The sequence below is a fragment of the Myotis yumanensis genome, unplaced genomic scaffold, assembly GCF_028538775.1.
Source record: "Myotis yumanensis isolate MYYU_CA2020_CCGP unplaced genomic scaffold, mMyoYum1.0.hap1 SCAF_18, whole genome shotgun sequence".
Classification (NCBI taxonomy): Eukaryota; Metazoa; Chordata; class Mammalia; order Chiroptera; family Vespertilionidae; genus Myotis; species Myotis yumanensis.
This window is the reverse complement of record NW_027223769.1, coordinates 33,981,449-34,008,979: the sequence shown is the minus strand read 5'-3', so window position 1 is coordinate 34,008,979 and position 27,531 is coordinate 33,981,449. Positions and strand designations below refer to the sequence as shown.

Here is a 27,531-nt window from a genome sequence, read left to right as displayed (position 1 = left end):
CCCAGAGAGAGACAGTAACAAGTTTAGGATCACACCGCCTGTCCTGGCCAGCCCTGGCATGGCCATCCCCAGGGAGCCCAGCTCCCTGTCTGACATTTCCCAACATGCCTGGCCTGTGCTGTGGCCCAGAGGACAGCAACCTTCAAGAAGGCTGAAATGGGGGGTAAGGGGAGCAGACAGAGGACTCCTGGCAGCAGGCTCTTCTCCCCAGAGCCTGTGGTTGCCAGGGTTGCCAAGGAGTGGGTGTCCTCACAATCAGGTGGCAATGGGCATTGTGTCTGCAGAACATTCTTTGTTCCCCTACTGTCTTATAAGGCACTGGGCCTGGCCCACCTCGCTATCTCTTCCCCGCCCTGAGCAGCTGGAAGAAGAGAAAATCCTTATAAGCCCGAGCACCTGGGGCCTGAACCCTACAGATCAGGTAGCCACTGTGGGTGGGTCAGGAGCAGAGAGTCCTTCCTTCCCTGCTCCACTCCCTGTCCTTCCCCCTGCAAGCCCATCCCTGTGCCCTCGCCCTGCTCCTCCATGGCCCTAGGTCCTCGCCTCCTGCCCACCTACCACCACCTCCATCTCTCGCCTCTAACGGGGCTCAGGAAGGAAATGAGCTGAGTCAACAAATCCTCACTACAGTTGAACAGGCGGAATGGCTCCTGGGAATGCCTGATTTTTAAAGGGAGGCGCTGCCCAGGCAGCAATGTTTCCCCAGTTCGTATCTATCTTGTCTCTCCCCTTCTTTAAAATGCCTTTGTCTTGCTGTAGAACTTTGAGTAAATGCCAGAGGCCTTAGCTAAGGCCAAAAGTCCATAATTAGTTCTCACTCTGAGCTAAATCTGAACCCAGTTGCTGCTGCTGCTTCCTGCTCCTTATGTAAGAATAGACTCAAATGCCACCTCCTGTAGACCATTCCCCGAATGCCACAACCCCAGCCTCCCCAGACACACACCCCCTGTCCTGACCCTGTCAGAGCCCTTAGCACATCCTGGGTGTGCCATGTTGTCCGATTGTCCCTGCCACCACACGGGGAGCTCGAGAAACATAAAAAAGATCTGGCATACAGTAGGTGCTCAATAAATGTCAGACCAGAAGACAAATCAGCACTGGCCAAGGTGGTGTTCCGATGCTGAGGGGTGTCTGGCTGACCTGAGCCCAGGGTGAACCCCTTTGTACACTTTGCTCCCCAGCTATGGCCCGCATCATCGACCTGGTGCCCTGGGACGATGGCTCCACCCACGTGTACGCGTCCCCAGCCATCCTGCTCCCAATGGAGCGGCGGAGAAACCAGTTGGCCAGCGTGAAGCAGCAGCTCTACCACCCGGCCCTGCCCAGCCTGCGCCGCATGGACATGGATAATGCCAGGGCCTGCCTGTCGGACGAGCACTGCCAGACCACCACCTACTGCCGCAAAGGTCAGGCCGCTTGGCCCGCTGCTGGGGCCCCTGGGTCTTTGGCAAAAGGGTGGATGGTTCGGAGGAGAGAGATCTGGGAGTGCAAGGCCATGAGTGGCAGGTGGAAGCAACCAAGGGGCTAGTCCCAGCTCTGCTACTTCCTACCCAGGAAACCTCACAAGGTCTGAGCCTCTGTTTCCTTATCAGCAAAATGGGGTTGGTAATGGGACCTGCCTCCCAAGGCCCAGTTTGAGGTTCAAATGAGGTAAGGCAGGAAAACTAATTAGACTAGTGCCTGGCACCTAACGGGTCTCCACGCATGGAGCATATTGATGTAGATGTTATTATTATTCATAGAGAACAACTGTGCAGAGGTCAGTAGTTGCAGCAGCAGGAATTAATAATAAAAGCACTAATAACAACTTCTGCCCAATCCTCTCTCCATCTGGAAAATAAGTGGAAATATTTTTTCCATTTGTCTTTTGACTTCTCGTGTTGTTTTTTGCAATGCAGAAGTTTATTTTTATGTAGCCAAAGTTATCAACTTTTTCTTTAAGGCTCCCAGATTAGAGTTGGCACAGCCTTCCCCACCCCAAGATTAGGAAGAAATTTACCCATGTTTTCTTTCTTTTCTTTTTTCTAAAGATTATTTTTAATTGATTTTTTTAAGAGAGAGAAAGGGAAAGGAGGAGGAGGAGGAGAAAGAGGAGGAGGGAGACGGGGGGGGGGGGGGGGGGGGGTGACATCCATCAGCTGCCTTTTGCATGTCCCCTACAGGCGACCAAACTAGCAACCTTTCAGTGCATGGGATGATACCCAACCAACTTAGCCACACTGGCCAGTGCTACCCATGTTTTCTTCTAGTAGTTTCTTTTCTTCTATAGTTTCTTTTCTCTTAATATTGAAATATTTGATCTTTTGGAGTTTATTCTGTTGTAAGCCATATTAAGTAAAAATCCACTTTATCTTAGTTTTCTTAAAGTTGTCAAATATTTTTTCCCAAAAAAATGTTAAGCAGTGTGGCCCAACCTCTTCTGGTGTGGGCCTGTGACTGCTGCGCAGGAGGCATCTCCTCTCCCTTTCTCTTCCTTCTTCAGATGACTTTGACAACGCACACTACACACTCCTCGGTGTCCCCAACAAACCCCTGCAGTGCTTGGTGAGTGAGTGTCCTTTGCTCCTGGCCCGGGTTTGCTCAGGGGAAAGGAAGAAGGCTGCGCCTGCACCCAGCCCCAGGCGCCTCTGGTCTTGGGCTCTACTCCGGGTGCTTCCTCGGCCGCCGCCTTGGGACCCTGGTCCCCTTCCCGTCTCCATCAGGGGCTTCAGGCGCCCCTTGGTCAGATGAGCCAAGTGTCAGCTCCGCCCTCCAGGGTAGTTTGCGTCGGCCTCCCAGGCTTCTGCATCTGCCCCTGGGGCCCTGACTCCCATCGCCCGGTCAGGACATCACCGCCACTGGCCAGAAGATCCGCCACAGGAGCCGCGAGGGAAAGCTGGCGCCCATCCCCCCGGGCATCAACCGAATCAGCTGGCCCAGCTTCACACGCGCCATCGAGGACTGGTCCCGTTTCGTGTCCTCTGCCGGCGAGTTCAAGCTGCCCTGCCCGAGCAAGAGGGGTTAGTCTCCCGGGCGCGGAGGATGCCCTGGGGCGGGAGAGGTAGCCGAGCCGCGGCAACCGCCTTAGGTTGCCCTGGAGTCCGGGATCCGCAGCGCTGACTACGGACAGGGGAGGGGGGTGGGGGTGGCGCTCCAGCAAGGACAGGGCGGGGAAGCTGGGGAGCAGCGGGGGCACTGAGAGAGGGAAGGGCTGAGACGCATTGAGAAAGATGGAAGCGAGGTTCGTCTTAGGGACAGGGTGGAGCCAGGTACGAGCCAGGAGCCTTTGGGCTGAGGCTGAGGCTGAGCCCAGGGTGGGTTCTGCGACCCGCGAAGCAGGGTCTGGAGGCGGGGCTTGTTCCCGCCGCTCAGTGGTGATGGGACGGGTTCTAAGCAGGTGTGGGCGGGGCTTGGTCTAGGGGCGGGGCTCAGGTGAGAGAGAGGGCGGGGCTTGTCCTGGCCGTGCAGTTAAGGCGGGGCCGGTTCTAGGAGCAGGTGTGGGCGGGGCTCAGGTGAGAGGGAGGGCGGGGCTTGTCCTGGCCGTGCAGTTAAGGCTGGACGGGTTCTAGGAGCAGGTGTGGGCGGGGCTGGGTCCGGGGGCGGGGCTCAGGTGAGAGAGGGGGCGGGGCTTGCTCCGAGTGTGCTCGGGGCGGGAGACCGGCGCTCTCTCCGCAGTCGAGAGTTTCAGCGGCTACGCGGTGCGGTATTTGAAGCCGGAGTTGACCCAGAACTGGCGGGTAGGGAGGGCTGCGCTGGCCCGTCCTTGGGGCCGGGCAGGGTGGAGGGAGGAACGGCTAACCCGGGATGGGGCATGGGCGGAAGGAGGGTCTCCCAGTCCTCAGGGCCAAGATCTCCCGCATAGAGCGCTGTGTGAGGCGTGAGCGGGTTGGGGTTTTGGGGTGCGTGTCTCCCCGGCTCACGGACCACCCCTATCCCTCTGGCCTGCCCCAGTACTGTCTCAACCAGAACCCCAGCCTGGACCGCTATGGACAGAAGCCCCTGCCTTTCGATTCCCTGTAAGTGAGGCCACAGCCTTCCCCCCACCCCTCTCCACCCTGGACCCCTGTGAGATGAGGGGAAATTCGTTGGCTCCACTACACCACAAGAAAATAGCAATTTCAAAATGAATAACTGTGGAACTTCTGCCGAACGGAGCCCCTTGTCCCCCAGTCCCTGGCAACCTCGCCCTTTGGGGTGGGCGAAGGTGCAGCGTAATCCTGGTGGCCTGGAGGCTCCCGAGGTGGGAGCCAGGTTTCCGGGGAGCGAGGTTCCCTAAGATGGGAATGCGCCTCCCCACCCCGGTTCACCCTCCTCCCTCTCCCGCAGGAATGCGTTCCGACAATTCGGCTCCAAATACAGGTAGGGAACTGCCCCGCCCGCCCCACACCTGGCCTTCCCTCCCTCTGCCTGGGCTTCTGGGCGAGGGAGGCTCCAAGGGTTAGAGAGAGAGCCGATGCCTTCCAGAGACCCGCCCAGGCAGGAGCGCAGCCCACCTGGAGGTGGAGGGGGCAGAGAGCTTGTCCCACCCAATGTGCCCCCGGCCATGCAGGGTTGGGAGGTTACCCGAGAGGAGAACAGGGGCCAGACAAGCAGACAGATATAAGAAACATGATGGAGGGGGTCAGGGCTGCCCTCCGGGATGCAGAGCTGGCAGGAGCTGGCGCGAGTGTGCACAACATTCAAGCGTCTGCCTCTTTTGGCCGGCTCCCACCTCTCCAGCCCGGTTCTCTTCATCAGTCCGCAGTCTCCTGGTCGCGCTACCCAAGCCACCAGCACAGCCACGGGCTCCACACCTTCGAGTGTGCTGATCTTTCTGTGCCTGAAAACTCCTCTTCAGTCTTTACAGCCCAACCCAAGGATGGCCCATCCTTGAAATCGTCCCCCACGCCTCTCCCCTCCAGCTCAAACCCCCTCCCTAGGAGTGGTGTCCCTATCTGATGGTGCACAGGCTGCTGTGCCCTAATGATTGATGGGAAGCTGGCTTCTCGCCCACCCTGCGCACACCCAGGGAGCACGTGCGATTCTGTCACTAACATATAACGCCTCCCAGCGCAGTTCACTAAAGGGTTGAACATGAGAAATGCGGTGCATGGTTGGGGATCAGAGGGAGAGAAAGGTGAGGCAAACCGGAAGGGAGGGGGCTTGGAAGTCAAGCAGAGCAACTGAAAATATAACAAGAGAAATAGGGAGCCATTGAAGGTTCTTGAGCCAAAGAGAGGCAGGGCGGAAGCTGTGTTTTCAGAGCTTTGAGGGCAGGAAGGTGGGTTGGGGAGGGGGGGGGAGGTAGACATCCTGATTTTCCCCCAGGATGCCCCAGAGGCGCCCACCTCACCCCAGTTTCTCTCCACAGTCGTGTCAACTACCTGACCCCCTGGCACTAATCTGTGAAAAGGAGGCCGATGCCCAGGCTGCTGGACCATGCCACCTCAGTTTCCAAGCTGGACAGAGGGGGTACGGTGGCAGCCCCCATCTCCCCAAGAGTTCATCCTCACTGGAAATAAACCTAATGCTCCCACAGGAAGGCACCAGGCTCATATCCTGTGTGTGTGTGTGTGTGTGTGTGTGTGTGAGTGTGTATGAGTGTGTGTGTGTGAGTGAGTGTGTGTGAGTGAGTGTGTGTGTGTGTATGAGTGTGTGTGTGTGTGTGTGTGTGTGTGTGTGTGTGTGGCAGGGACTGGGAGTGGCCAGGACCTGCACATGACAATATCTTACCCTTTCCTGCCCCTACCGACTCCTGCAGGACGGGTGGGGCGAGAGGAAAAGTCTGGCGACCCTGGGAAAGAGTCAGGATCTAAGCTGTGAGGCCCAGCTGGGGGTGAGATGCAGAAGCAGGCTGAGAATTGGGGTTTCCTTGTGCCCTGTCCCCTGCTTGTAGCCCCACAAGCAAGTCCCCTCCACCTCGGACTGTGAACTTGAGCCCTAAAGAGAAAAGAAGAGGTTCAAAGGGGATTTTTAGACACCATACCAGTGTGCCGGGAGTGGGGGAAGAGGGTGCGGGAGGGGGGCAGCTGGGGCTGGGGCTGGGGCTGGAGAGGTGGAGGCAGGCTTGGAGGGCTGGCCAGGCCTGGGGACTCTTCCTGGCCACACAGCAGAGAGTAGAAGTAAGATGAGGGCCCCAGGCCACTCAGAGAAGCAAGTTTCCTGCTCCACAGGCACCACCAGTGAACATACCGTGTGAGCAAACACTGGTCTGCTCTACCCAGTGCTGGCGGGTGAGCAAAGGCAGGCACGCAGGCCGGGTGGGGATGGATGCCCGCCGTGACGGGAGACCCACAGGCCCTCCCCACCCGGCCCTCCTTCCACCTTCGCTTTGGGCCCTGGGGAGGGCCAGGCATTCCAGCCGGAACCTGTGAATCTACGGAAGGTCAGGCTTTTCCTGGAGGCATGACCTTCAAGGAACAAAGAAACCCGCCAGCGTGAGGATGGCAGCTTATCACAGGGAGCCTGGCCCGCCCGGATAGAGGGGGAGCAGGGGGTGGGGGTGAGGGGTCTGAGAGGTAGGAGGGAGGACTGGAGACCAGAGAAGGCCCTCCACCAGGCGCCTGTGGGGGCCCGGGCTCTTTATAAAGCTGCTCCGCACAGATGGGAAGACGGAGCCCAGTGGCTTCAACCTCTGAGGAAGCAGAGGGCTGGCCGCCCCCTCTGCCTGCTGGGAAAGAGCTTCCCTGCTCCCCTGGCCAGACCCAGTGCCAGCTCCAGTCCCGGCCATTGTTCCGGCTTCCTGGTCAACCGCAGTGGGTGGGAGCCAGAGCCCCAGGCTCCAGTGGCTGGAGCTGGAGGCCTGTGAGGTCCCAGCCCCACTGCCCGTCCCCCACCTGGCCAGCCCCCCCGCAGTGCCAGGCTATTTTTATCACTAACTGCATGGCCCTGGATATCTCAAGGGTCTGCCCTGCCCATCTCACGGAGATGGCATGAGGCTCAGGCCAGCTGGGGGGTCGGACAGGTCTTGGGAACAGGGCGTCGGAGGGGAGTGGGACACCCCGACACTCAGGTGGGAGAGCTAGGCCGGCTCCCTCTATCATCTCCCCTCCCCGTGCTCTGCTTTCCTGAGTGCCCACTACGTGCCAAACACTGCACACAGTGAGGGCAATGTCACCTCACCGTGCCCTCGCCCTAAGCCCAGGGGAGAGCATTACTGGCTCCATTTCACAGATGAGGAAAATGAGGCTCAGAAAGTCCAACAACCTGGCACTGATGGGCAACAGCGGTGCGACACCAGCCAGCTGTGACTGTGTGCTCTTCACCGCGCCACTGCCACCACAGCTCATGAGCTCAGGGTCCCCTCCCACTGTCCCCTGTGGGGCCGAGCACAGAGCCAGCCACACGGTGGGAGTTTGACAGAGCTGCCAGGATGATGGCTCCCAAGGGAAGTTGTCTTTGGTGGCCCTGCCTGCCCGGGCGATGACCTGCGGACCCTGGGAGAACGCCCCCACCCCCACCAGGGCAGTGCCTCTCCCCCAGCCAGCGGGAATTGCTAACTCCAAAAGGTAGAGTTTTATGTCAGCCTCCCCCTCTCGCTCCTCCCAGCTCTGGCTCTGATCCGGATGTCCTCCCCCCCACAAGGTACCGCCCTCTTGCCATACCAGCAGTGGTTGGGGCGAAGGGAATGATCACCCAGAGACTAAAGAAGACAACGCTAGTTTGCCACCCTGGTCACAATGTCTGAAGTTCCCCTGTGAAAATGCTACGCTCTAAGACAGGGGTGGGAAACCCTGTTTCTGCTGAGGGCCATTTGGATATTTATATCACCATTTGCTTAATATAATTCACTTAATATAAATTTATGTTGCTGTGAAAGAAAGCTGCTAATTTATTGAATTTTGAGTCCCGCATGCAGTTGCCTTGGCAGGGCCAAACCAAATGGTTTCCCAGGCCTTATACAGCCCACAGGCCGGACATCCCCCACCCCTGCTCTAGGAGGAGGAGAGTCGCATCAGATACGGGACAGGTGAGAGAGGTACCTGTGTGTGTGGCCAGGTGCGTTGCGCAGCTGTGTAAGCCAGTTTGTGCCGTTCCTGTCACTTACAACCAAGAGAACGCAGGCTGAGACAGGCAGGCAGCAGGCTGGAGGCCAGAAGAGACGCGGAGGGAAAAGGAGATATGGATCGATCCTGTCACCTTCCCAGAATCAGAGTCTCGGGTCTCTGAGGGCCTTTGGAGATCAGGGGTCAAGACTTCTGCTTCAGCTGAAACCGGTTTGGCTCAGTGGATAGAGCATCGGCCTGTGGACTGAGAGGTCCCAGGTTCGATTCCGGTCAAGGGCATGTACCTGGGTTGCGGGCACATCCTCAGTGGGAGGTGTGCAGGAGGCAGCTGATCGATGTTTCTCTCTCGTCGATGTTTCTAGCTCTCTATCTCTCTCCCTTCCACTCTGTAAAAAATCAATAAAAATATACTTTTTTAAAAAAGACTTCTGCTTCAGATGGAGAATTAAGGCCCCAAGAGGGGCAGAGAAAGGCCTGTGGTCCCTTGTTAGCAAAGGGCTAGGACTTGAAACTGAGCCTCCCGGCTTCATTCCCGGCCCTGGTTGGGCCCAGGCTGGAGCACAGAGGCTGAGAGCCAGGTGGGAGCTGGAGGGGCCTCGGTGGTTTGTGAAGGGAAGCAGGGATAGTGACAAAGGAAGAAAAGGTCATTGCAGACTCCACGTGGGCTCACATTCCCAGCCGGGGCTGCTCCTACCTCTGGTGCACGCAGACCATCCTCTGTTCAGGAAGGAGAACCTGAAGCTATAAATCACCAGGCACATGCCAGTGCTTTCCAGGCATCTCTGGGGGGTGGCTGGGGTTTGCCTGAGCTCATGCAGCTACAGGGGAAGCCGGGATCCGAGCCTGGCTCAGGCACCAAGGACCAGGTGTCCTCTTGCTGGACCGAGTGGTGGCCGCTGGCAGAGGAACCACATGGTTTCTCAGTCTCGGGGGCGGGGTCCTCCTGTGGCCACACACAGAGGAAATAAAGAGAAGTGTGAGGTCCGGGTCATATCTGGGGTCCCCCCCCAGCCTTTCCACTAAGCCTTCTGTACCCATTTTTGAGCCCCTGCATTGTGGACAGCTCCCTGTCTTCTTGATTTTCTAGCCTCAACTCCCACCCCCACCCGCAGGACAGCATGTCTTTGCTGACCGCCCTCCACTGGCTCTCAGATGCCCAACCTGGGGAGGTTGTTTCTCCCTTTCTATCCCCACCTCTGCCCTTGCCTTGGAGAAATGGAAGAGGCTTGAGCTGGAGTTGGGCCGCTGGGAGGCAGGGATGGGGTGCAGGAGAAAGGGGTGTAGGAGGGCTGAGATGGGAGGCGGCTGGGTTGGGCACGCAGACGGATCACAGGGCGAGTGGAAGCGGGTGAGAGCAGGCAGTCCTCTGGGCCCATCGCTGCTCTCGGCAGGCGCTGGTTTTCCACTGGGGCTGAGCAAGCGGCTTCTGACCACCCATGACCTGCTCGTCCTCGCGACCCAGGGCTGCAGGGCCATTCCTGAGGGTCCCAGGTATCCTGCAATTGGTATTATCAGCATCTTCACAGCTCCCCCACCAGGGCCTCCATACACAGCTCCAAGAAGGGAAGGGTTAACCTCCCCATTCTTCAGATAGTCCCCAACGAGGGAGCTTCCACAGTGACTTGCCCAGTCACACAACCACAAGGTTCAAAACTCGGGATCCGAACCCAGCCTATGTCCCAGGCTCAAGCCTGCCACCCTGGCCCGCACCCCCCTCTCCCTCTCCACGTCCCTTCACGCCCCCCGTGGAAGAACGACCAGAACACGCAGCGCTGGGGTCTGTGATGGGCAATGTCTTTACTTCTAAAGCATACATTGGACTCACTATATATTAACATCCAAAGGGGCTATCTAAAATGGAGACGTTCTTTTTAAAAATCCAAATTCTCACATTTTTATATAAGATTCAAAATGACATGAAATTAAAATATACGATGTTATGAAGAGTATAACAATAGCTTTTAGAAAGCAAAAGGAAAAGAAAAAAAAAGTAGCAGTTGCGACTGTTGTCAGCCTGGGTCAATGTCTTTTGAGGCCTTGAGACTGTCTTTTGGGGCCGGCCCAGCCCCACAGGAAGGGAACCCGGTCAGATGGAGGAGGTGGATGTGCTTTTCAGACGTGTTAAGGAAGAGTGGGATGAGGGGGGGTGGCTCCCTGCTCCTCTGGGTCCTTGGTGCATTGATTAACATCTTCTTTTAAGACCCAGGACCAGGGAAGGGGGCTGGAAGAGGCAGGGGCAGAGCTGGGGCCTAAATACTCATTTCCATGATAAAGGTCCTCTGGGCTTCCCAAGGGCCCCGGGCGTCCAGTGACATCAGTGGACTCCATCCGTCTACTGATTTCCTTAACCCCCTTCCCCACCTGTTCCATCTGCCGACACCACGGTTCCACGAGCAGTGTGGGCAGCCAGAGACAGGGAGGGTGCAAGAGGACCCAAGGGAGAACTCCCTGGCCTTGGAAGTAGCTGGATGTCATCCAGGGCATCTGGGCAATGCGAGATCGCTGCGGTCCCTGATAGAGGAGGGTTCCCATGGGCTGGCCATTCGCACGGTCCTTTCACCTGCCCCGCCCTGGGTACACAGGCCTGGTCTGGGCCCTGACGCAGGGCCGGGAGCTGATTGAGGCCACACCCTTGATACTGTGGTTCACACAATTCAAGGGGGAGGACACTTGTCCACAACCACTGGGAAGGTCATGGGCGTGGCCCGGGCACCAGGTGGCCTAACAATCCCCCCCGTCACATCAGCAGCTCTGTCTGGCTGAGAGCACACTCCCCAGCAGAGCTCGGAACCAGGCGGCAAAGGTGAGAGGGGCACTTCTAAAGCATCGGGATTAGGCCTCCTGCCTTTCCTCCTTTCCCTGTAGACAGCACTGTCCTGGGCCCTGTCCCTGGCTGAGTGTCCTCCCTGGAGGAGGACTTCTCGGCCTCTTCCCTCTGGCCAGGCCGATTGCTCTCCAGGCAGACCCAGCCCACAGGTGTTCGGCCTGCTTATCCATCTCACCTGTCAGAAACTCCTGGCCAGGGCAGACAGAGAGGCCCGCGGCTCATGGTGTGCCCTCCTGGTCCCCAAGACTAATCACAAGGCCGGCCTTCTCCCTCAAACAGCAACTTGAAGGAGGGTGCCCTCCACCCAGCCCACCTCTGGGGTCCAGCCCTTCGCCCAGGCCCTACCATGACTGTCCTCTTTCCTAACCATCTGGTTTCTAATTAGGCTACAAGGTTTGGGAAGGTCGGGCTGGCGCCAACCCCTCTTTGGGGTGGAGAGAGGCCACCTGACTTCCAGTCTGGTTCCAGGCCCCCAAAGACAAGGGAGGCTGATGGCTCCCAGGAAAACGAATCCTCTCCAGGGAAAGAGGTTCGTGGAGTCGGGACCAGCCAGGGCAATCTGGCTCCCCCACCTCCGGGCAGGTTCCAGAAGTGCCAGGCCTCTCCACCTGCCCAGTGCTCTCCTGTCCTCCTGCCCAGAGCCTCTGAACCAGGAGGCCGGGCCTGGCCTGGGGTGGAGACAGGGGGTAGGACGGCAGGGACTCAGGGCAGGCAGGCGGCCACCTGGTAGGCGCCCTCGGCAGCAGCGGCCGCTGCGCTGTGCTGCGCACTGTGTTCCTGCAGCAGGGCCACATCCAGGAAGCGCTCGCCGCACCACACGCACTTGAACTGCTGCTCGCGGGCGTGCACGCCCTGGTGCTTGTTGAGGTGCTCGCGCTGCTTGAAGGCCTTGTCGCAACTGGGGCACTTGTAGGGCTTCTCGCCGGTGTGCACGCGCCGGTGCCGCTGCAGGTCGGACGCGTACTTGAAGCGCTTTTCGCAGTCCGGACACTTGAGCGGCTTGTCGCGGGCTGGGTCACAGCGGTGCTGCACGAACTCCGAGGACGAGAAGAAGCGGCGCTCGCACAGGGTGCAGCGCAGGGGTTTCTCGGCCGGGGAGCAGTGGGCCAGCTGGTGCTTCTGCAGGGCCGACGCCCGCTTGTAGGCCTTGTTGCACACCGAGCACTTGAAGGGCCGCTCGGGGGCGCTCGGCAGGCACTTGTGCCGCAGCAGCTCGGCCGACTGGTCGAAGCCCTTCTGGCACACGGGGCACTTGAAGAGGGTCTCGAGGGTGTGCACGTGCTGGTGGTAGAGCAGGTGACTGGGCTGCCCGAAGCCCTTCTCGCACAGGCCGCACTTGAAGGGCTCCTCGGTCTTGTGCGTGCGCCGGTGCCGCATCAGCGCGTACTGCTGCTTGAAGCCCATGGGACACAGGTCGCACTTGAAGGGCCGCTCGGCGCTGTGCGTGCGCTCGTGCTGCCGCAGGTCCGAGGGCCGCTTGAAGGCCTTCTGGCACTCGCCGCAGCGGAAGGGCCGCTCGCCGCTGGGCGTGCACGGGTGCTGCAGCAGCTCCGACGACTCCTTGAAGTGCAGCTCGCACACGTTGCAGCGGAACAGGTGGTGCTCGCCGGAGTGCGCGTACATGTGGCGCACCAGGTGCGAGCGGTGCTTGAAGGTCTTCTCGCACACGGCGCACTTGTAGGGCCGCTCGGAGCTGTGCGTGCGCTTGTGGTGCACGAGGTGGGACGACTGGCTGAAGCTCTTGTCACACAGCGTGCACTTGTACGGCTTCTCGCCCGTGTGGATGCGCTCGTGCCGCGACAGCTCCGACAGGTGCTTGAAGGGCTTCTGGCAGACGGGGCAGCTGTAGGGCTTGTCGACCTGCTCGGGAGGGACGACCGCGGGCGGCGGCGGCGGCGGTGGGGGCAGGGAGGGGGCCGCAGTGGCCGCGGGCTCCGCCGCCTCGGCCGGCTTGTAGGTCTTCTCGCAGATGGAACATTTCACGAGGCCGCCGGTGCCGCTGTGCGCGCTGTGGTGCTGGGCCAGCGAGGTGAGCAGCGAGAAGCCCATCTTGCAGACGCCGCAGACAAACGGCTTCTGCTCCACCTGCACGCACTGGTGCTCCAGCAGGTCGGTGGCCTGGTGGAAGATCTTGAGACACTGTGTGCACTGGAACGAGCGGTCGTGGCCCACCAGGCACTGGTGCTCGTGCGGGCTGGACAGGTGTGCCAGGTCGTGCCCACACACCCCGCACTTGGGGCCTGGCTCCCCTGCCGCCTGCAGGGGCTCGTGCTGTGGGGGCTGTAGGCCCGGGTCCGGCTGCAGGAGGATGCCATAGACGGCACAGCCCAGAGGGTTCTCGGCCGTGCCGGGGGGCAGCGTGTGCTCCGCTAGGGCGGGCGGCGGCTCCGCGTGGTGCTGCGGCTGCGGGGGCTGCGGCTGCTGCGGCTGCTGCGGCTGCGTCTGCGGCGGCTGCTGCCAGCTCTCCGACATGCTTGGGAAGATGAAGCAGGGCTTGGACAGTAATGGCTTCAGTTTCCCCGATTTAGATGACCCAACCCAGAGAGAGAAGGTGCCCGGGATCAGGGGTGGACGAGGACCTCAGACAAGGCACAGAGGAGGGACTTCTGGTCAGATGGCCCAAGTCATTAACCAAGACAGGCTACAAGGCTCTGCCTACAGCACCCGGGGCTCTTCGGGGCAGGGTGCCAACAATGCCAGGGAGGCTCTGCCCTCCCGGATGACGGGTTCTGTAGAAAAGAGAGAAATCGTGAGATTAAGGCAGGGTCCCGACACTGGGCCCTCTCCCTGTTTTTCCTGCACTGGCCACACTGACATCAACCACATCAACCACACCAGGGAAGGCTCGGGGCTGGGAGGTCTGCCCCCTTCACACACCACCAGAGCAGTCTGTTGGCAGCTCAGCTCCTCCAGCAGAAGGGATAATAGCTGTGTCCACCCCACCGGGGCCAGGATGTCCCAGCCCCCCACGTACTGCCAGCCTTCTGTCACCAGCTGCCTCACAGGTGAGAGTCCGCGGTGACCTGTCCACCACACAAAGAAGTCACAAATTCTGCTCAGGCTCCAAGAAAAGCTGACCAGTTTGGGCCACGGTATCCAAAACAATGATTTTAGCAGCATAACTTTTTTTTTTGCAAATAAATTCTTACTTGGAAGCCCAGTATATAAGATGGATAAAAGCAGAGAGGCTCCGTTTGGGGCCTCCCTAAGGCCTGCCAGCTCCTCTCCCGTTGCTGCCCTGAATTCCAACCCGGAACATCACTGCTCAGAACAGCCTGCTGGGTCAAAGAGGCCAGGCCTCCCAGGTGTGAGGGCCCCACAGCAAACAGCCTCCATCGGTCAATATTTCAAACAACTGCACGGAACAAAGGACCCTCTCAAAACCTTCTCTTGTGGCCCACATCCCTTTCAACTATCCCCTAGGCCAGGGGTCCTCAAACTTTTTAAACAGGGGGCCAGTTCACTGTCCCTCAGACCATTGGAGGGCCGGACTATAGTTTAAAAGAAAACTATGAACAAATTCCTATGCACACTGCACATATCTTATTTTGAAGTAAAAACACAAAACAGGAACAAATACAATATTTGCATTTGCATGTGGCCCGCGGGCCGTAGTTTGAGGACCCCTGCCCTAGGCCCTCCACCCTGACCATACGACTGCTCTCTCCCCACACGCAGGTTGGATGGTCTTGCGGGGACCTGAGCCAATGCATGATGGGATTAAATGATAGGTCCACTGACCCACCGAGCTTCAATATCTACAGGAGAATTTCTACTAATCCCACGGAGTATCAAAAAAAAAAAAAAATAGTGCTAAATCCTCTGATGTGACTGTGCCGAGGCCTGCAGGGAGATATAAGCAATTCCGAGCTTGCCTCTGCGTTGTGGGGAGTAACCTGCTAAGCACAGAGCGTTTCTCCTCATCACCTTCCCAAAGACCATCCTGCTCCCTGGCTCCCAGTCTACAACTTCCTGGGTAAAGACCACCCAGTCCAGGCAAATCTCTCACTCACCACTTTGTGGCAGCATAAGGTAATGACATCGAGAGGGAGGAACTTTTAGAATCCAATGTAACCCACGTACAGGTTCCCAGCTCTTCTGCCTCTAAAATGAAAACTTTCAAAGTTTTCTCCTGAGGGAAAGAGAAGTAGATGCCTTCACCGGCCGGCCTGGCCTCTAGCTGTTCTGCCAAAGAAACGTGAGAGTCAGGCTGAAAGCTGTCACTCTCCATCTTCTGGAAAGAGGGGGAAAGAGCCCTTGCTCTGGGTGAAGGCAGCAGGTTGCACGAGCTGGCAGGTGCCAAAGCCTCCCCAGAAGAGAGGGAAGCGGGGCTCCTCCAAGGGCGGTGTGGGCTAGGCTGCGCCAACACAGCTGTTTTTTCCTGCATGAATGGCTGCCAAACATAAGGTCCCTGGCCCAAGGCCCCCAGCGCCACTGCCCACCCACTCCAGGAAGGTGCAGCCACGAGGCCTCCCTGATCGCCCTGCAGAGTGGGGTAGGGAAGCAAGGGGGAGACCCACCCCCGCGCCCCACCCCAGCCCTTCCTCCTCCCGGGGAGGGCGAAAGAAAGCCCATCACCTCCCCACCCGCACTGCCTGCCGGCTCAGCTCCGCAGCGCCTGTCAGCCCTCGCCCGGCACGGCCAGGCCGCTGCAGCCCCCGGGCGCTGGCCCCGCGGGCGAATGGGCCCCAGGAAGGCCTGGGGGCGCAGGCCCGGCCCGGGAAGCAGTTGCGCCGCGAGGCCGGCCTGGCCGCCCAGCTCGGAGGCCGCCGGGTCGGGCTGGATGGTTGGGGGCGGGGAGGGACGGCTGGGGAAGGGGTGCGGCGGGCGCGGGAGTGGCCCCCAGACTCGGCCGCAGGCGCCCCGCCGCTCACCTGCTCCAGGCCACCCGCGGAGTCGGGCGCGGGGCGAGAGGAGACCCGCTGTTCTCGGCCGCCCCTTTATTCCGGCTCGATCGGCCGAGGCGCGGCCTACGCGCGCTGCCAATCCCCGGCCTAGCGTAGCGGCGGCACCGGCCCGGGAGCGGGGGACGGGCTATCGGCGATCGGAACCAGGGGAGCGGCGAGTGCGGCCGGGATAGCGGTTCGGAGCGGAGGAGCGCCGGGAAGACGAGCGGACGGACCGATGGCCTTGCAGAGACCGGAGGACGGGCGGGCGCGCGGGGCCAGGGAGGCGGGGCTGGAGGAGGAGCGGCGGCCCGGGCGGTGGCGGCTGCGGGAGGAGCGGGCCGCGCGGAGCGAGGCCGCCCCCTGCCGGGGACCTCGAAGCCCGGCCGGGCAGGGTCGGACCGCCGGGCGCGCGGAGCGCTTTGCCTCAGCTGACTCGGGAGGGTCCTCCGCTGCCGAGCACCCCGCTCAGCCGTAGGGGAGAGGGTTCTGGCCCCGGCCCGACCCGTGCACCTGAGAGGGGGGCCCCTAGACCCCGGGTCCTCTGCAAGTGACCCGCCTGACTGCTCAGCGGGCTCTTAGGGGCGGGGCCGGCCTGAGCTGGGGGCTCGGGGACCTCGAATCGGCCGGGGCGGCGAGGGCAGGATCTCCGCTGAGTCTAGAGCGCCCCGCTGACTGAGGGACTGTCGGGAGCCGGGACGTCTGCTCCGGTGGCTGCAGAGCTCCCGCGCGACCTGTGACATGGGCACACGGAGGCTGGAGGCACGCGGAGGGGCCGGGCTGCCCTGCACCAGCAGCGAGCGGCAGAGAGTGCGGTAGACAGTGCGGTCTGGGTGGGGAGGGAGGGTGCTGGGCGGCGCTGGCCCCGCCCTCCCTCCAGGCCCCGCCCAGAGGCGGTGCTAATGAAGGCCCCGCCCCTCTAGGTCCCGCCCCCAGTGGCACTTCCGGCATCGCGGAATTCCGGGTGCTGAGAGCAGCGAGCCGGCCACACTGTTGTCGCCCAGGAGGCCCCATGAGCGCGGCTCCGCTGGTGGGCTACAGCAGCAGCGGCTCGGAGGATGAGGATGAAGCCGAGGCCAAGGCCGGGGGGCCGGCCAGGCCGGGGGCTGGATGCCACCCTCGGTGAGGAGCAAAGAAGTCTTTCTGGGGAGGTTGCGGGGTTCACGTGAGCCCCCGAAGGGAGGGTGGGAGATCCCAGTGAGAAGCGGCTGGGCAGGGAAGGAGAAGGAGCCCGGGGAGGAGGGGAGGGCGGAGAAATGGAGATTCCAGGAGACACCCCTGGACAAAGCCCCAGAATGCCCCCCCACTCCCGACTAGACCCAGGTTAAGAGGCAAGAAGCCTGGGTTGGGGTCAGCCTCTGCCACTGGCTGACCATCTCCTGGCGCCCATCCCTGCACCGCCCTAGGTCTGTTTCCTCGTTTAACACAGTTGCATAGTAACAAGAGCTAAAGCATGGAGATTGTTTTCATTCATTCAGTAAAGATTCATTGAGCGCCCGCTCGGCGCCAGGCTGGGACTGGGGACCCAGCTGTGAGCACAACCAGCGAAGCCTCAGCTCTGAGGTACCAGGCCTGGTGCCGCTGAGCGCTTTTCCAGCAGCAGCTCCAATGGCGCCATCAGGTCGAAGTATACTTTACAGAAGAGGAAACTGAGGCCCACAGCGGGCACACGGCTGGCCAAGACCGCGAGCTGGGCAGTGCTGCTCCAGCTCAGTCTGCCCCTTTAAGGAAGGTGACAGCTGAGCCACACATTGCTGCCTGCTCCCTGCTGAGGTCTGGCTCTGAGTCGCTGGGAGACCCCAATGAGACAATCCCGGGGGGGGGGGGGGAGAGCTGCAAAGCTTACAGCACCTGGTGGAAACAGATGCACGGTTCCCCTGTACGGAGGTAGAGGGTGCTCCGAGGACACAAGTGCTCATTTTGTTTTTCTCTTTCTCTCTTGCAGTGTCCAGAGCCCCCTTCCCAGCCAGAGGCTGCCAGTGCCGGACAGTGTGCTGCACATGTTCGCAGGCACCGAAGAGGGCCCTGAGGATGACAGTGCAAAGCATGGGGGCCGGGTGCGCACCTTCCCCCACGAACGGGGCAACTGGGCCACCCATGTCTACGTCCCGTGTGAGTAATGCGTGAAAGACACGTGGCTGAGACCCATAGGTGCCTCTTGTTGGTTTTTTTTTTTTAGATTTTTAAAATATATTATATATATTTTTAAATTGATTTCAGAGAGGAAGGGAGAGGGAGAGAGAGATAGAAACATCAATGATGCGAGAGAATCATTAATCGGCTGCCTCCTGCACTCCCCCTACTGGGGATCGAGCCCACAACCCATACATGTGCCCTGACCCGGAATCGAACCATGACAGACAAACACGTCCCTTCCCCATGCCACCCCCGGGTTCACAGGTCAACGCTCAACCACTGAGCCACACCGGCCGGGCTGAAATATCATTAAAATACATAGACACGGGCTGCTGTCACGGCAATTTTCTCCTAAAAGCCAGAGTGACAAGGGCCTTTGCCTTCTGGGCTCCTTCACTCAGCCGGACCCCCTGGCTAAGAGGACGGCCCACCCTCTGCACTGTGCCCTCCAGATGAAGCCAGGGAGGAGTTCCCGGACCTGCTTGACGCGTTGCTGCCCCACGCCCAGACCTGCGTGCCCCAGCTGGTGAGGATGGAGGCCTTCCACCTCAGCCTGTCCCAGAGCGTGGTCCTGCGGCACCACTGGATCCTCCCCTTCGTACAGGCCCTGAAAGAGCGCCTGGCCTCCCACCAGAGGTGAGCGCCCAGCGCCCCCCTGCCTCTCCCCTCCCTCCCCTCCCAGGCTCCTCTTCCTGTCCTGAGCCCCCTGGGGCATGGAGGTGTGGGGTGTGTCACCCCAGCCAGCAGGCCAAACGTCTGCACCTCATCCTGTGTGAGCTCGGCCCCCCACGTAAGCTCTGGAGCCTTCGTGTCCTCGTCCGTGTGTAGGTCATGGGTGTGGTGGTGGCTGCTCAGAGGGGACTTGGGAGAGTGACATGAGATCCGGGGTGCCCTTATCATGGCACCCAGCGAAGGATCGGAACTGGACCCCACTTCTCGTCGTATCTGCCGTTCTAGGACTTTTTAAAAAACTGAACTGTTTCATACATCGGCCTGCCAGGAATGCCTTTTCTCCTAGACTTGGCCAGATCGCCGTCCTGCTCCTTCACTGCTCTCCCGGTTGGCGTTTCCCCCAGAATCCCTCAGGGGGCAATCCCAAGGACCATTCATCCATGGCTGTTTACACCCTAGAGCTCATTTCACTCCTCATACCCAGTCCTTCCCATGTCCCTTCGGAGCCCAAGTTCCTCTAAGCCAGTGGTTCTCAACATTCCTAACGCCGCGACCCTTTAATACAGTTCCTCATGTTGTGGTGACCCCCAACCATAAAATTATTTTCGTTGCTACTTCATAACTGTAATTTTGCTACTGTTATGAATCGTAATGTAAGTATCTGATATGCAGGATCTATTTCCAGGGGTCGCGACCCACAGGTTGAGAACCGCTGCAAGCCCAGGAGTGCGGCTTCTCTCAGAATTCCCCCCTCGTTTCCAGGCGCTCTGCTCACTGTAGGCATCCCCTGGACATATAGTGAGTGAGTGAGTGCGCAGGCCAGAGAGAGTCCCGAGATCATCCCTGGGTCCTCTGGTGTTGGTTCTAGAAGAAGCAGACGGTCCCTGTGTAACTGATCTGAGTGGTGGGAACGAGTTTCTGCCCCAATTTTATACCCAAACCACTAGGCATCCGAGAGGAGAGCGAGGACTTTGGAATCAGGCACACTGAGGCTCAAAGTGTCGCTCACCACATCCAACGCCCTCAGTTTTCTCGTCTGTGAAATGGGCATCATTATAGTGCCTGGGACACAGGGACTGTTCTGGTCATTGCTTAGGTGAGATCAGAATTGTCTTTTTTTTAATATACAAGGAACACATTATCTTTTCCGTGATCTATTACCACCTGCTTGACGAGTAAGACTCTCTTGGTTCCCGTCGGTAAGTTGAGATGGTCTCAAACTGTTTAATGGAATGACTGGCTATTCCTAAAGTAGAAATTTCGCTGGCACCTGGATGGAACTGGATGTCACTTGAACTGGGTGATTATTTAAGGTCTTGTCCAGCTCTAATATGTTAGGGTTCAATTCACCACCTGTATGATAGGAGGACAATACTAGTGTGCCATGAGTTCACTATATTTTCAAAGTGCTATTTTTTTTTCCAATTTTTTTTCCTTATTCTTCCTGAAATGTGGTCTTTTTTTTCTAAATTTCAGATTCTGCTTTACAGCCGACCGGGTAAAGATTTATACCAATGAAGAGAAAACCAGGTGGGTCTTCCCCACTAGGCCCCGTCATTTCCAGAAGCTTCTCTAGAATAAAGATTGGGTGGGAGGGGGGGGTGCTTGGTTTCTGGCCTTGTCTGTCGCAGTTTTCCATTTGCTTGTGTTTTAACCGACTCTATGACTACAAAGGCGATTGTTCCCAAATCTGAGCCTTTCTTTCATTAAGAGAAATAACAGAAGGGTGTAGGGGGAGGGGCAGAGGTAAACATCTTGGTGTACTGAAAAAAGCCTGCGGCCAGAAGAAAACCTGAGTTCCTGCCCAGCTCTGCCCCCAATTTAACACTTAGCTCACAGCTCCAGCTCTGTGACCTTCTGTTTCCACGTCACACGCCTGTCCTTGATCCGTTCATCACTGGATACTTGTGAGGCTCAGATGAGCCAAACGAGTTTTTGATGGCCCTGGCCGGTGTTGCTCAGTGGTTAGAGCATCGGCCCGTGCACCGGAGGGTCTTGGGTTTGATTCCCGGTCAAGGGCATGTACCTTGGTTGCGGGTCCGATCCCCGCCCCCAGGCCAGTTGGGGTGCATGTGGGAGGCAACCAATTGATGTGTCTCTCTCACATGGATGTTTCTGTCTCTCCCGCTCCCTCCCACTCTCTCTCGAGCCAAGTCCTCGAGAAAGGGGCAGACTCCGAAGTGACGATGGAGAGATGAGTACAGGGGCTTCGGGGTCTGCAGACTTGGCAGTGGCCGGCGAAAGCACTCCTGTCAGTGTTATCAGACCCTGGGGAGGAAGGGAGGCGTGTGGTTAGACCGAGGGCCAGAAGGTTTCCAGCCGGAGGAGGGAGGATGAACAGGAGACGGTGAGCGAGCACTCATGGTCCAGCCTGCTCGGCCATCCGTCTGTCACGGCCTCCACCCCGTCACAGATGCTCCCGTTCTCAGTGGCTGCGTCTCATGCCCCTGTGGTCTCCACTTGTGTCTCCTCCCAGGACCTTTGTTGGGCTGGAGGTCACCTCTGGCCACGCCCAGTTCCTGGACCTGGTTTCAGAGGTGGACAGAGTCATGGAGGAGTTTGACCTCACCACTTTCTACAAGGTAGCCCACGGGGCCTTTTCCTCTCTGGCGGCCCCTTCTTCTACTCGAGTAAAACCCGCCCCAGTTAGAGGCAAACTGAAGAGCCCTCCAGAACTTTCCATTAGGTGTCCCCAGCACCAGCCTTCAGAGGACGCGCCCCCCCGGAAGCTGAGGGGTCTGCGATGTGGTCAGATGCAGCCCATTCGAAGGCCAACATTCCTTAGAATCCTTTTCTATGCATTTTTAAAGATGCACATGAGTTATGCCTTCTACTCCATAGTTTTTTATGTTTATTTTTATATTTTTGTAAGAGGCGGTTTTCCTCAGTTTTGACACCCCAAAGGGTATAGCTTCATATACCTTCCTGCACCCCATGGTCTCCAGGGGTTCTGGAACTCCAAGCTGAGTATCAGGGCTTTAAAGGGCCGCCAGCTTAATATCTTCTTTTCAAATCATGCTGAGATAGGCAAGTGTGAACCTGAATGGAGACAATGGTTGTTTCTTCTTCAAGGTTTTAGACACTTTGATTTTTGTTCATCTCACCTTAAAAAGTGTGTCATCTGTCGAAGCGTTTTAGATCAGGACACAGGCTCAGAGCCTGGGTTCTCTCCCGCGTCCCAGATTCACTGACTCGCCCCATAAGCAAAGGAAAGTCTCTGCGAACAGGACTGTCTCCGCTCGGGCTGCCACGACAAAATACCGTGCGCTGGGCGACTTAAACACCGAAATTTATTTCCTCCCAGCTGTGGGGCCTAGACGTCCAAGATCAAGGTGTCCGCGTGGTCAGTGTTGGTGAGGCGGCTCTTCCTTGTTTGTAGACAGTTGTCTTCTCACTGTGTCCTCACATGGTGGAGAGAGAGGGGAAGCAAGCTCTCAGGCGTCTCTTCTTATAGGGCGCATATCCCATCATGAGGGCCCCACCCTCATGGCTAATTATCTCCCAAAGACCCCACCTCCAAGTACCATCCTATTGGAGGGTAGGGCTTCAGCATAGGAACCCGGGGGGAACACAGTTCGGTCCAGGGCTATGTTGTTTACCGGTAGAGGGTGCTTGGGACCAACTCGGATCAGCACTGAGGGCCTCTCCCGTGGAGCCGTCCAGGGATCCAGCGGGGATGCCATGTCAGGGATCTGCTGTGATGCCCAGGCCGGCCTTGGCACCTGGTGACCGCCCGCCTCCCTGCCCTTCCCCCGCAGGACCCTTCCTTCCACATCAGCCTGGCCTGGTGCGTGGGTGATGCTCGTCTGCAGCTGGAAGGCCAGTGCCTGAGGGAGCTGCAGGTGAGTTCCCAGAGCAGGAGCCCCGGGGGTGCTGAACTCCAGAGTGAGGGGTGGCGGGAAGCGGGAGGTGCCGATTGGCCCTGGGGGTGAGGTGCGCAGCCCTGAATCTCCGGGAAATCGCTGGTGTGGCAGGAGCCCCGCCGCCTGACCTTGCTCCCGAAACTGCAGCCCTGGACCAGCAGCAGCAGCAGCAGCAGCAGCAGCAGCAGCGTCACCCAGGAGCTTGTTAGCACTGCAGACTCTGAGGCCCCAGCCCAGACCTGAGCATCAGACCCGCATTTTAACAAGCTCCCTCGGGATCTGTGCGCGCAATAAAATCTGAGCAGCGCAGCCCCAGAACACGAATCCGAGAGGACGCTGTGGGCCTTCCCTGAAGTCCTAGCCCCTTGCCCGGAGGTCAGAGGCCGGGATGCCCACAGGGGCCCGGCAGGTGTTGGAAATGAGTGAAACGTGCCGGGTGTGAGGAACATCCACCTTCGTGGCCTTTCTCGTATTGTGATGAGGAGGTGAAACAGTTCCCTCTCCCGTCAGTCTGTCGAGCTGCCGACTCGCCTCCTCTGCTCAGGGAGGCGGTGGGAGTGTTGCCGTGCGGGAATGTGGCCTCGTGCTGCTGCCACTCCTGTTTTTCCAGAGAAGCCAGAAACCCAGATTTTTATGTATCGTCTCCCTAGTTCCTGATGTTGGCAACCAATTTTTATGTTTTTCAAAAACATTTTGCAAGCCCAACAAAACCTGCGTGCTAGGTGCAGCCATGGGCCTGCATCAAATAGCCGCCCTTGCTCTTGGCCCGATCGTGCTGGATTGGAGGTGGCAAAGAGCTTGCTGGGGGCTCCAGCAGACCCGGGTGCCCATCCTGGTTTTATTGGATTCTGTACTGCAGGGCTCTGAGCAGCCACTCCCTCCCCTGCAAAGCTGGGATGGTCGGGTCGACCTCACAAGATCGTGGAGCTGATAGGGCCTGGGGTCTGTGTGGCCTGGGGTCTCCCTTCACCACCACCTCTGAAGGACCTCAGAAAGCTGTTTGTTTGCAGCGTCCTCCGGTCCCCTGAGTCCCCTAAAGTGACTGTCCCCTCCTGGCTCCCGGCTGTAGGAAATTGTGGACGAGTTCGAAGACTCCGAGATGCTGCTGCGTGTGCACGCCGAGCAGGTCCGCTGCAAGTCCGGGAACAAGTTCTTCTCGGTGCCTTTGAAGTGAGCGCCAGAGGCCCTCCTTGTCCCAGGTCCCACCGCAAGCCAGGCAGAGGTGGAGGAGCCTGCGCAACCGGCCTGGGAGGCCTGGTGGTCCCCGGGCCTGGTCCTCTCCCGGCCCTTTTGGGTTGCAGGTCCAGTGCTGCTGTGTTGTGGTCGTTCCCAAAAACCACCAGTAGAGGGCAGACCGGGCTCCCTAGTTCTAGATCTGTGGTTCTTATGCAAAAATATAGATAAAAATGGGGTCACCCGGTGAGCCCACCCATACTCAGCCAGAATCCCCACTGTAGTCCTGCCAACAAATGGCCCCTCTCCCCACCCCCTACCCCCACCCCCGCACACACACACACCCCACAGCTTCCTCAGCTGTTTGCACTGCGATGCCCTTGGCTTCAGACCAGCCTTTTCAAAACCATGTGTCCTGGCTCATCCCTGCTCAAGCCAGGACGCAGGGTCCTTCAAGGGGTCTGTCACTCTCCCTCACTGAAGCCTGTCCCTTTATTGCTAGTCCCAGCCCCTCCTACGCCAGCGAAGGCCATGTCAGGGCCAAGGCACAGGGTGCTAATTTGAGGTTCAGCATCAGTTTTCTCCATTCCTTCCTCCCACTCGCCCCAGCCAGGTGCCTGGGAAGGCTCCAGCAGATGTTTCATTTTGGCCTCGCTGGCGGCTTCCAGCCAGGCCTCCAACGCTCTGCTGTGACCTCTGGTTTCCCAGCAGCTTTTCCCAAAGAGGCCGAGGCGCCTCCCCCATCGAGGGCTCGCTCTCTGGCCTCCAGCGACCTGCGGGCCTGCTACGGGGACACGGACAATGGGCCAGGGGCTGCACAGGGGTCTTATTCTCTCAGCCCTCACGAGAGCAAAGGACCGGTCCTCAGGTGGCCATCTGGATTTCCAGTGATGGATAAGGAGATATTTTTATGTTACAGTTTTAAATTATGTTTAACAAATAAAAATTACAGTTTGTATTTTGGGTTGCTTCTATCTAACTATGTGAAAAGATGACTCTTCTCCACCCCCCCCCCCCCACCTTCTTTAGGTGCTTCACAGTTTGGCCACGAGAGACGTTAATGTTGGGGTGGGGTCACCCAGCCTGCCAGGCCCGCACACCAGTGAGGTCACACATGCCACATCGAGCCCAGGGCTGGGCATGAGGCTGGAGGTCGCCACCCCCATTCATCATCGGTGTAAGAATAGACATTTAGATACTAAAACGATCGCAAAGCCCTTTCTGGGACCTTCTCGTCCGTTCCTCCCAATAAGCCCCTTGAAAGATGAACTGGGAGGAATGATTATTCCATCATATAGAAACGCAGGTTCAATGACCAGCCCGAGGTCACAGGAGAAATCAGAGGCAGGCCCCGCCTCCACCCTCGCCTCCACCTGGCCCTGGTCAGGCCCGAGGGAAGGTGGGGAATGGGGGCCAGGCCGCCTGCACCTGTGCTTCCCAGTCGCTGCGCCGAAGGTCCCTGAAGCCGCGTTCTGTGCCTGGTTCCCCAGCCCCACCACACTGATCTGCTGAGTCAACTCTGACTGGTCAGTCCGTTCTGGCTTTTGAGCTCACGCTGAGATGGAGGAGCAGCAGCCAAGCGCCTCTCCTGGCACGGAAGGAACACGGCAATCCGGCTGTGCTATGCAGTCAGCATTAACTGACGCCTGCTCTGTGCCAGGCCCTGACCTGGGCAGCTGGGTGAATCAGGCTCATCCGGGCCTCTGGATGCTCACAATGGGGGGCAGGGGATGCACAGACGGGGTGCACCAAGGAGAAGCCCCCTCCCCAACTCTGTACGGCTCAGCCACCCCATTTCCTGCAGGTTGCCAGTTCAGGATGGAAGCCGGCCTCCCACAGGCAGGTTCCATGGGCACAGACCACCTGACTTTCCGCATCAGGGACACTGTCTGGGGTGCCTGCTCTTCCTGGGAGGGGCTGGGTATGATTAGCACCTCCATCCACAATCTGGGGGGACTGGACCTTGGTGTGTGTTGGGGCGGGGGGGGGGGCGGGGGGCGGTGAGAGAGCATGGGGTATGGATGGAATGAGCATGGGGCAACTTTGAGAGAAGGGCCAAGATCAATAACCTGCTCGTCAATGGAGAATGGAAGGTGGTGATAGAGGAAGGAAGTAGGAGATTCACTGGGGGAGGGGCGGAGGCCGGGCCGGGCGGCAGGGGCTTGGCAGGCGCCCAGACCTGGAGTGCGCGCTGACAGGGCAGAAGCCGCTGGGGCGCTTCCTTAAGAGGCGATGTGTCTGATGCTCCAATGCTCCGGAGGCTCGGGCAGGACCAGAGTGGCCGGTCCGCCCCAGGCAGGCTGCCCGCCCCAGGCCAGGCTGGCGTGGAGTAAAGACAAGCTGGAGATGGGGATGTTATCACACCAGGGAGGGTGCAAAATCAACACATCTGGCCTCGGTGTCCTCAGATGTTCCCCGCGGGGCAGGGAGAGGATCCTCCCTCGCCTGGTTGGCCCGCTTCCACCTGGCACTCTGGGCTCTCCACACCGCTCTGCAGAGCAGACCACCCGAGCTCTGCTTCCCAGGGCGAGGGAAATTACCTCGCCTTGTTTGTTTATTCTTTGTCTTGTGGTACCCGGAGCCTGAGAGGCCTGTGGGGGGTGCAGGGTGGGGCAGCCGGGGGTGGGGGTGGGGGTAGGGGCCCTGGGCCTGGTTCCCATCCACAGTGCTTGGCTTTACCAAACAAGGGGCCTTGGCCACTCCCTGAACCAGAACCTTCCCTTTACAAATGGGGAGACAACCCCACAGAAGGGCAACGACTTGCTCGCAACTTAACTTGATTGACCATAAATCGTGCGGGGCAGGAACCCCGAGAACCCGGGGTCTAATCCAGAGCTGTTCGGGCACCCCCTCATACCACCAGGGTCTCAGTAGGAGAGTGTGCTGTGAAATGCCGTGTCTGGGCTGTAATTCAGAAGACTCCACGGGAAAGGGACGGGGGAGGCTAAGGTCTAGATCAGTGGTTCTCAACCTTCCTAATGCCGCGACCCTTTAATACAGTCCCTCATCTTGTGGTGACCCCCAATTTCATTGTTACAAATTGAACATAATTAAAGCATAGTGATTCATCACAAAAACAATATGTAATTATATATGTGTTTTCCGATGGTCTTAGGCGACCCCTGTGAAAGGGTCGTTCGACCCCCAAAGGGGTCGCGACCCACAGGTTGAGAACAGCTGGTCTAGATGAACCGATATGGTAAAATGTGGATAATGCTTAGAGCTGGCTGACTGAAGGGCTGGGGTTCATACCTCTCGGTCCCTCTGGTCCCCTCAGGCCCGGAGAGCCACAGAGCCCTGTGATGGATGGAAGTACAAACTCACCTTGGGCCCCGAGCTACCTGTAGGAGCCAGAACCCATCACTGCGAACTTCAAGGTCTAGTCCCAGGGATGCCATCGCCTTCAGATAGGACTTATACTAGAGGAAGCTCCTACCAAGAGAAAAACGATGACCAAACTGGTTTACCATAGGCCCCTAAGCGCATGGTTCCTAGGCACCTCTCTTTACTAGGTAGCACCCTAAATTCAAACTTAAAAACAAAAAATTTGGCTGCTTGGGAATACATAGTGTGAAAGATGGCAAGGCGTGCAGTTAAACTGGGATGACCCTGTTGTTCATGTCTGACGTCTACTGTACATTTCCCAAAAGGAAATTTCGGAGCAAAAAAAATTTAGAAATCCATTTCCCAAAGGAGGGACCCCCACAGAGAAGTTTGTCCGTGGAAAGGGGTGGAATTGCCCCACCTTTTCTCCAAACCCCGACTTCCTTTCCCCAAGGAACCTCTGTCAAACACCAGGTAATGTCCACCCATTGTTGGTGCTGACAACGATTCTGCCTTTGACCAAACTTCGGCCTGGCCCCCCTGAGCCCTCCACCCCACAAGGCCCAGGCATGTACTTCCTTCTAGAATCCAGTTTCACCTAGAATCCTGCTGATCAGATTAGCAAGAAACCCCCACCCTTGGTTACCTGATCCAACTCCCCATCCCCACTGCCCCCCCCACCCCAC

At 58.5% G+C, this 27,531-nt stretch overlaps 3 protein-coding genes across 10 annotated transcripts in view; 2 read left to right on the top strand and 1 right to left on the bottom strand.

Moving 5' to 3' along the window:
- Positions 1–1,181: 1,181 nt before the first annotated feature.
- On the top strand, positions 1,182–5,500 carry SPMIP8 (sperm microtubule inner protein 8). 2 transcript variants are annotated; one of them, XM_070398487.1, is made up of 7 exons: positions 1,182–1,406; positions 2,483–2,544; positions 2,825–2,999; positions 3,655–3,716; positions 3,931–3,995; positions 4,306–4,338; positions 5,330–5,500. In XM_070398487.1, exons 1-7 carry the CDS (start codon positions 1,184–1,186, stop codon positions 5,358–5,360), a joined length of 651 nt encoding a protein of 216 aa, XP_070254588.1. In that variant the 5' UTR covers positions 1,182–1,183; the 3' UTR covers positions 5,361–5,500. The 2 variants fall into 2 exon arrangements, with proteins under 2 accessions (XP_070254588.1, XP_070254587.1); XM_070398486.1 differs by having other exon boundaries at positions 3,862–3,995.
- Positions 5,501–9,744: 4,244 nt separating this feature from the next.
- The window catches only part of ZNF319 (zinc finger protein 319), a 23,238-nt gene continuing 5,451 nt past the window's right edge, over positions 9,745–27,531 (bottom strand). Inside the window, exons 1-3 of one of the 6 annotated variants that reach the window (XM_070397792.1) lie at positions 15,666–15,929; positions 14,805–14,976; positions 9,745–13,520 (exon numbers count right to left, since the gene is read on the bottom strand). In XM_070397792.1, coding sequence (XP_070253893.1) covers positions 11,494–13,263 — 1,770 coding nt within the window. In that variant the 5' untranslated portion in view covers positions 13,264–13,520; positions 14,805–14,976; positions 15,666–15,929 and the 3' untranslated portion in view covers positions 9,745–11,493. Of the gene's footprint in view, positions 13,521–14,804; positions 14,977–15,665; positions 15,930–26,845; positions 26,916–27,531 lie in introns of those variants that run through there. The other 5 variants (XM_070397794.1, XM_070397793.1, XM_070397797.1 and 2 more) reach the window with 5 other exon arrangements.
- Positions 16,647–24,435, top strand: USB1 (U6 snRNA biogenesis phosphodiesterase 1). Of its 2 annotated transcripts, XM_070398477.1 has the most exons (8): positions 16,647–16,799; positions 17,623–17,789; positions 18,266–18,449; positions 19,962–20,015; positions 20,962–21,067; positions 22,244–22,327; positions 23,418–23,518; positions 24,131–24,435. In XM_070398477.1, the coding sequence occupies exons 1-8, from the start codon at positions 16,690–16,692 to the stop codon at positions 24,417–24,419; spliced, it is 1,095 nt and encodes a 364-aa protein (XP_070254578.1). In that variant the 5' UTR covers positions 16,647–16,689; the 3' UTR covers positions 24,420–24,435. The 2 variants fall into 2 exon arrangements, with proteins under 2 accessions (XP_070254578.1, XP_070254579.1); XM_070398478.1 differs by having other exon boundaries at positions 23,418–24,223.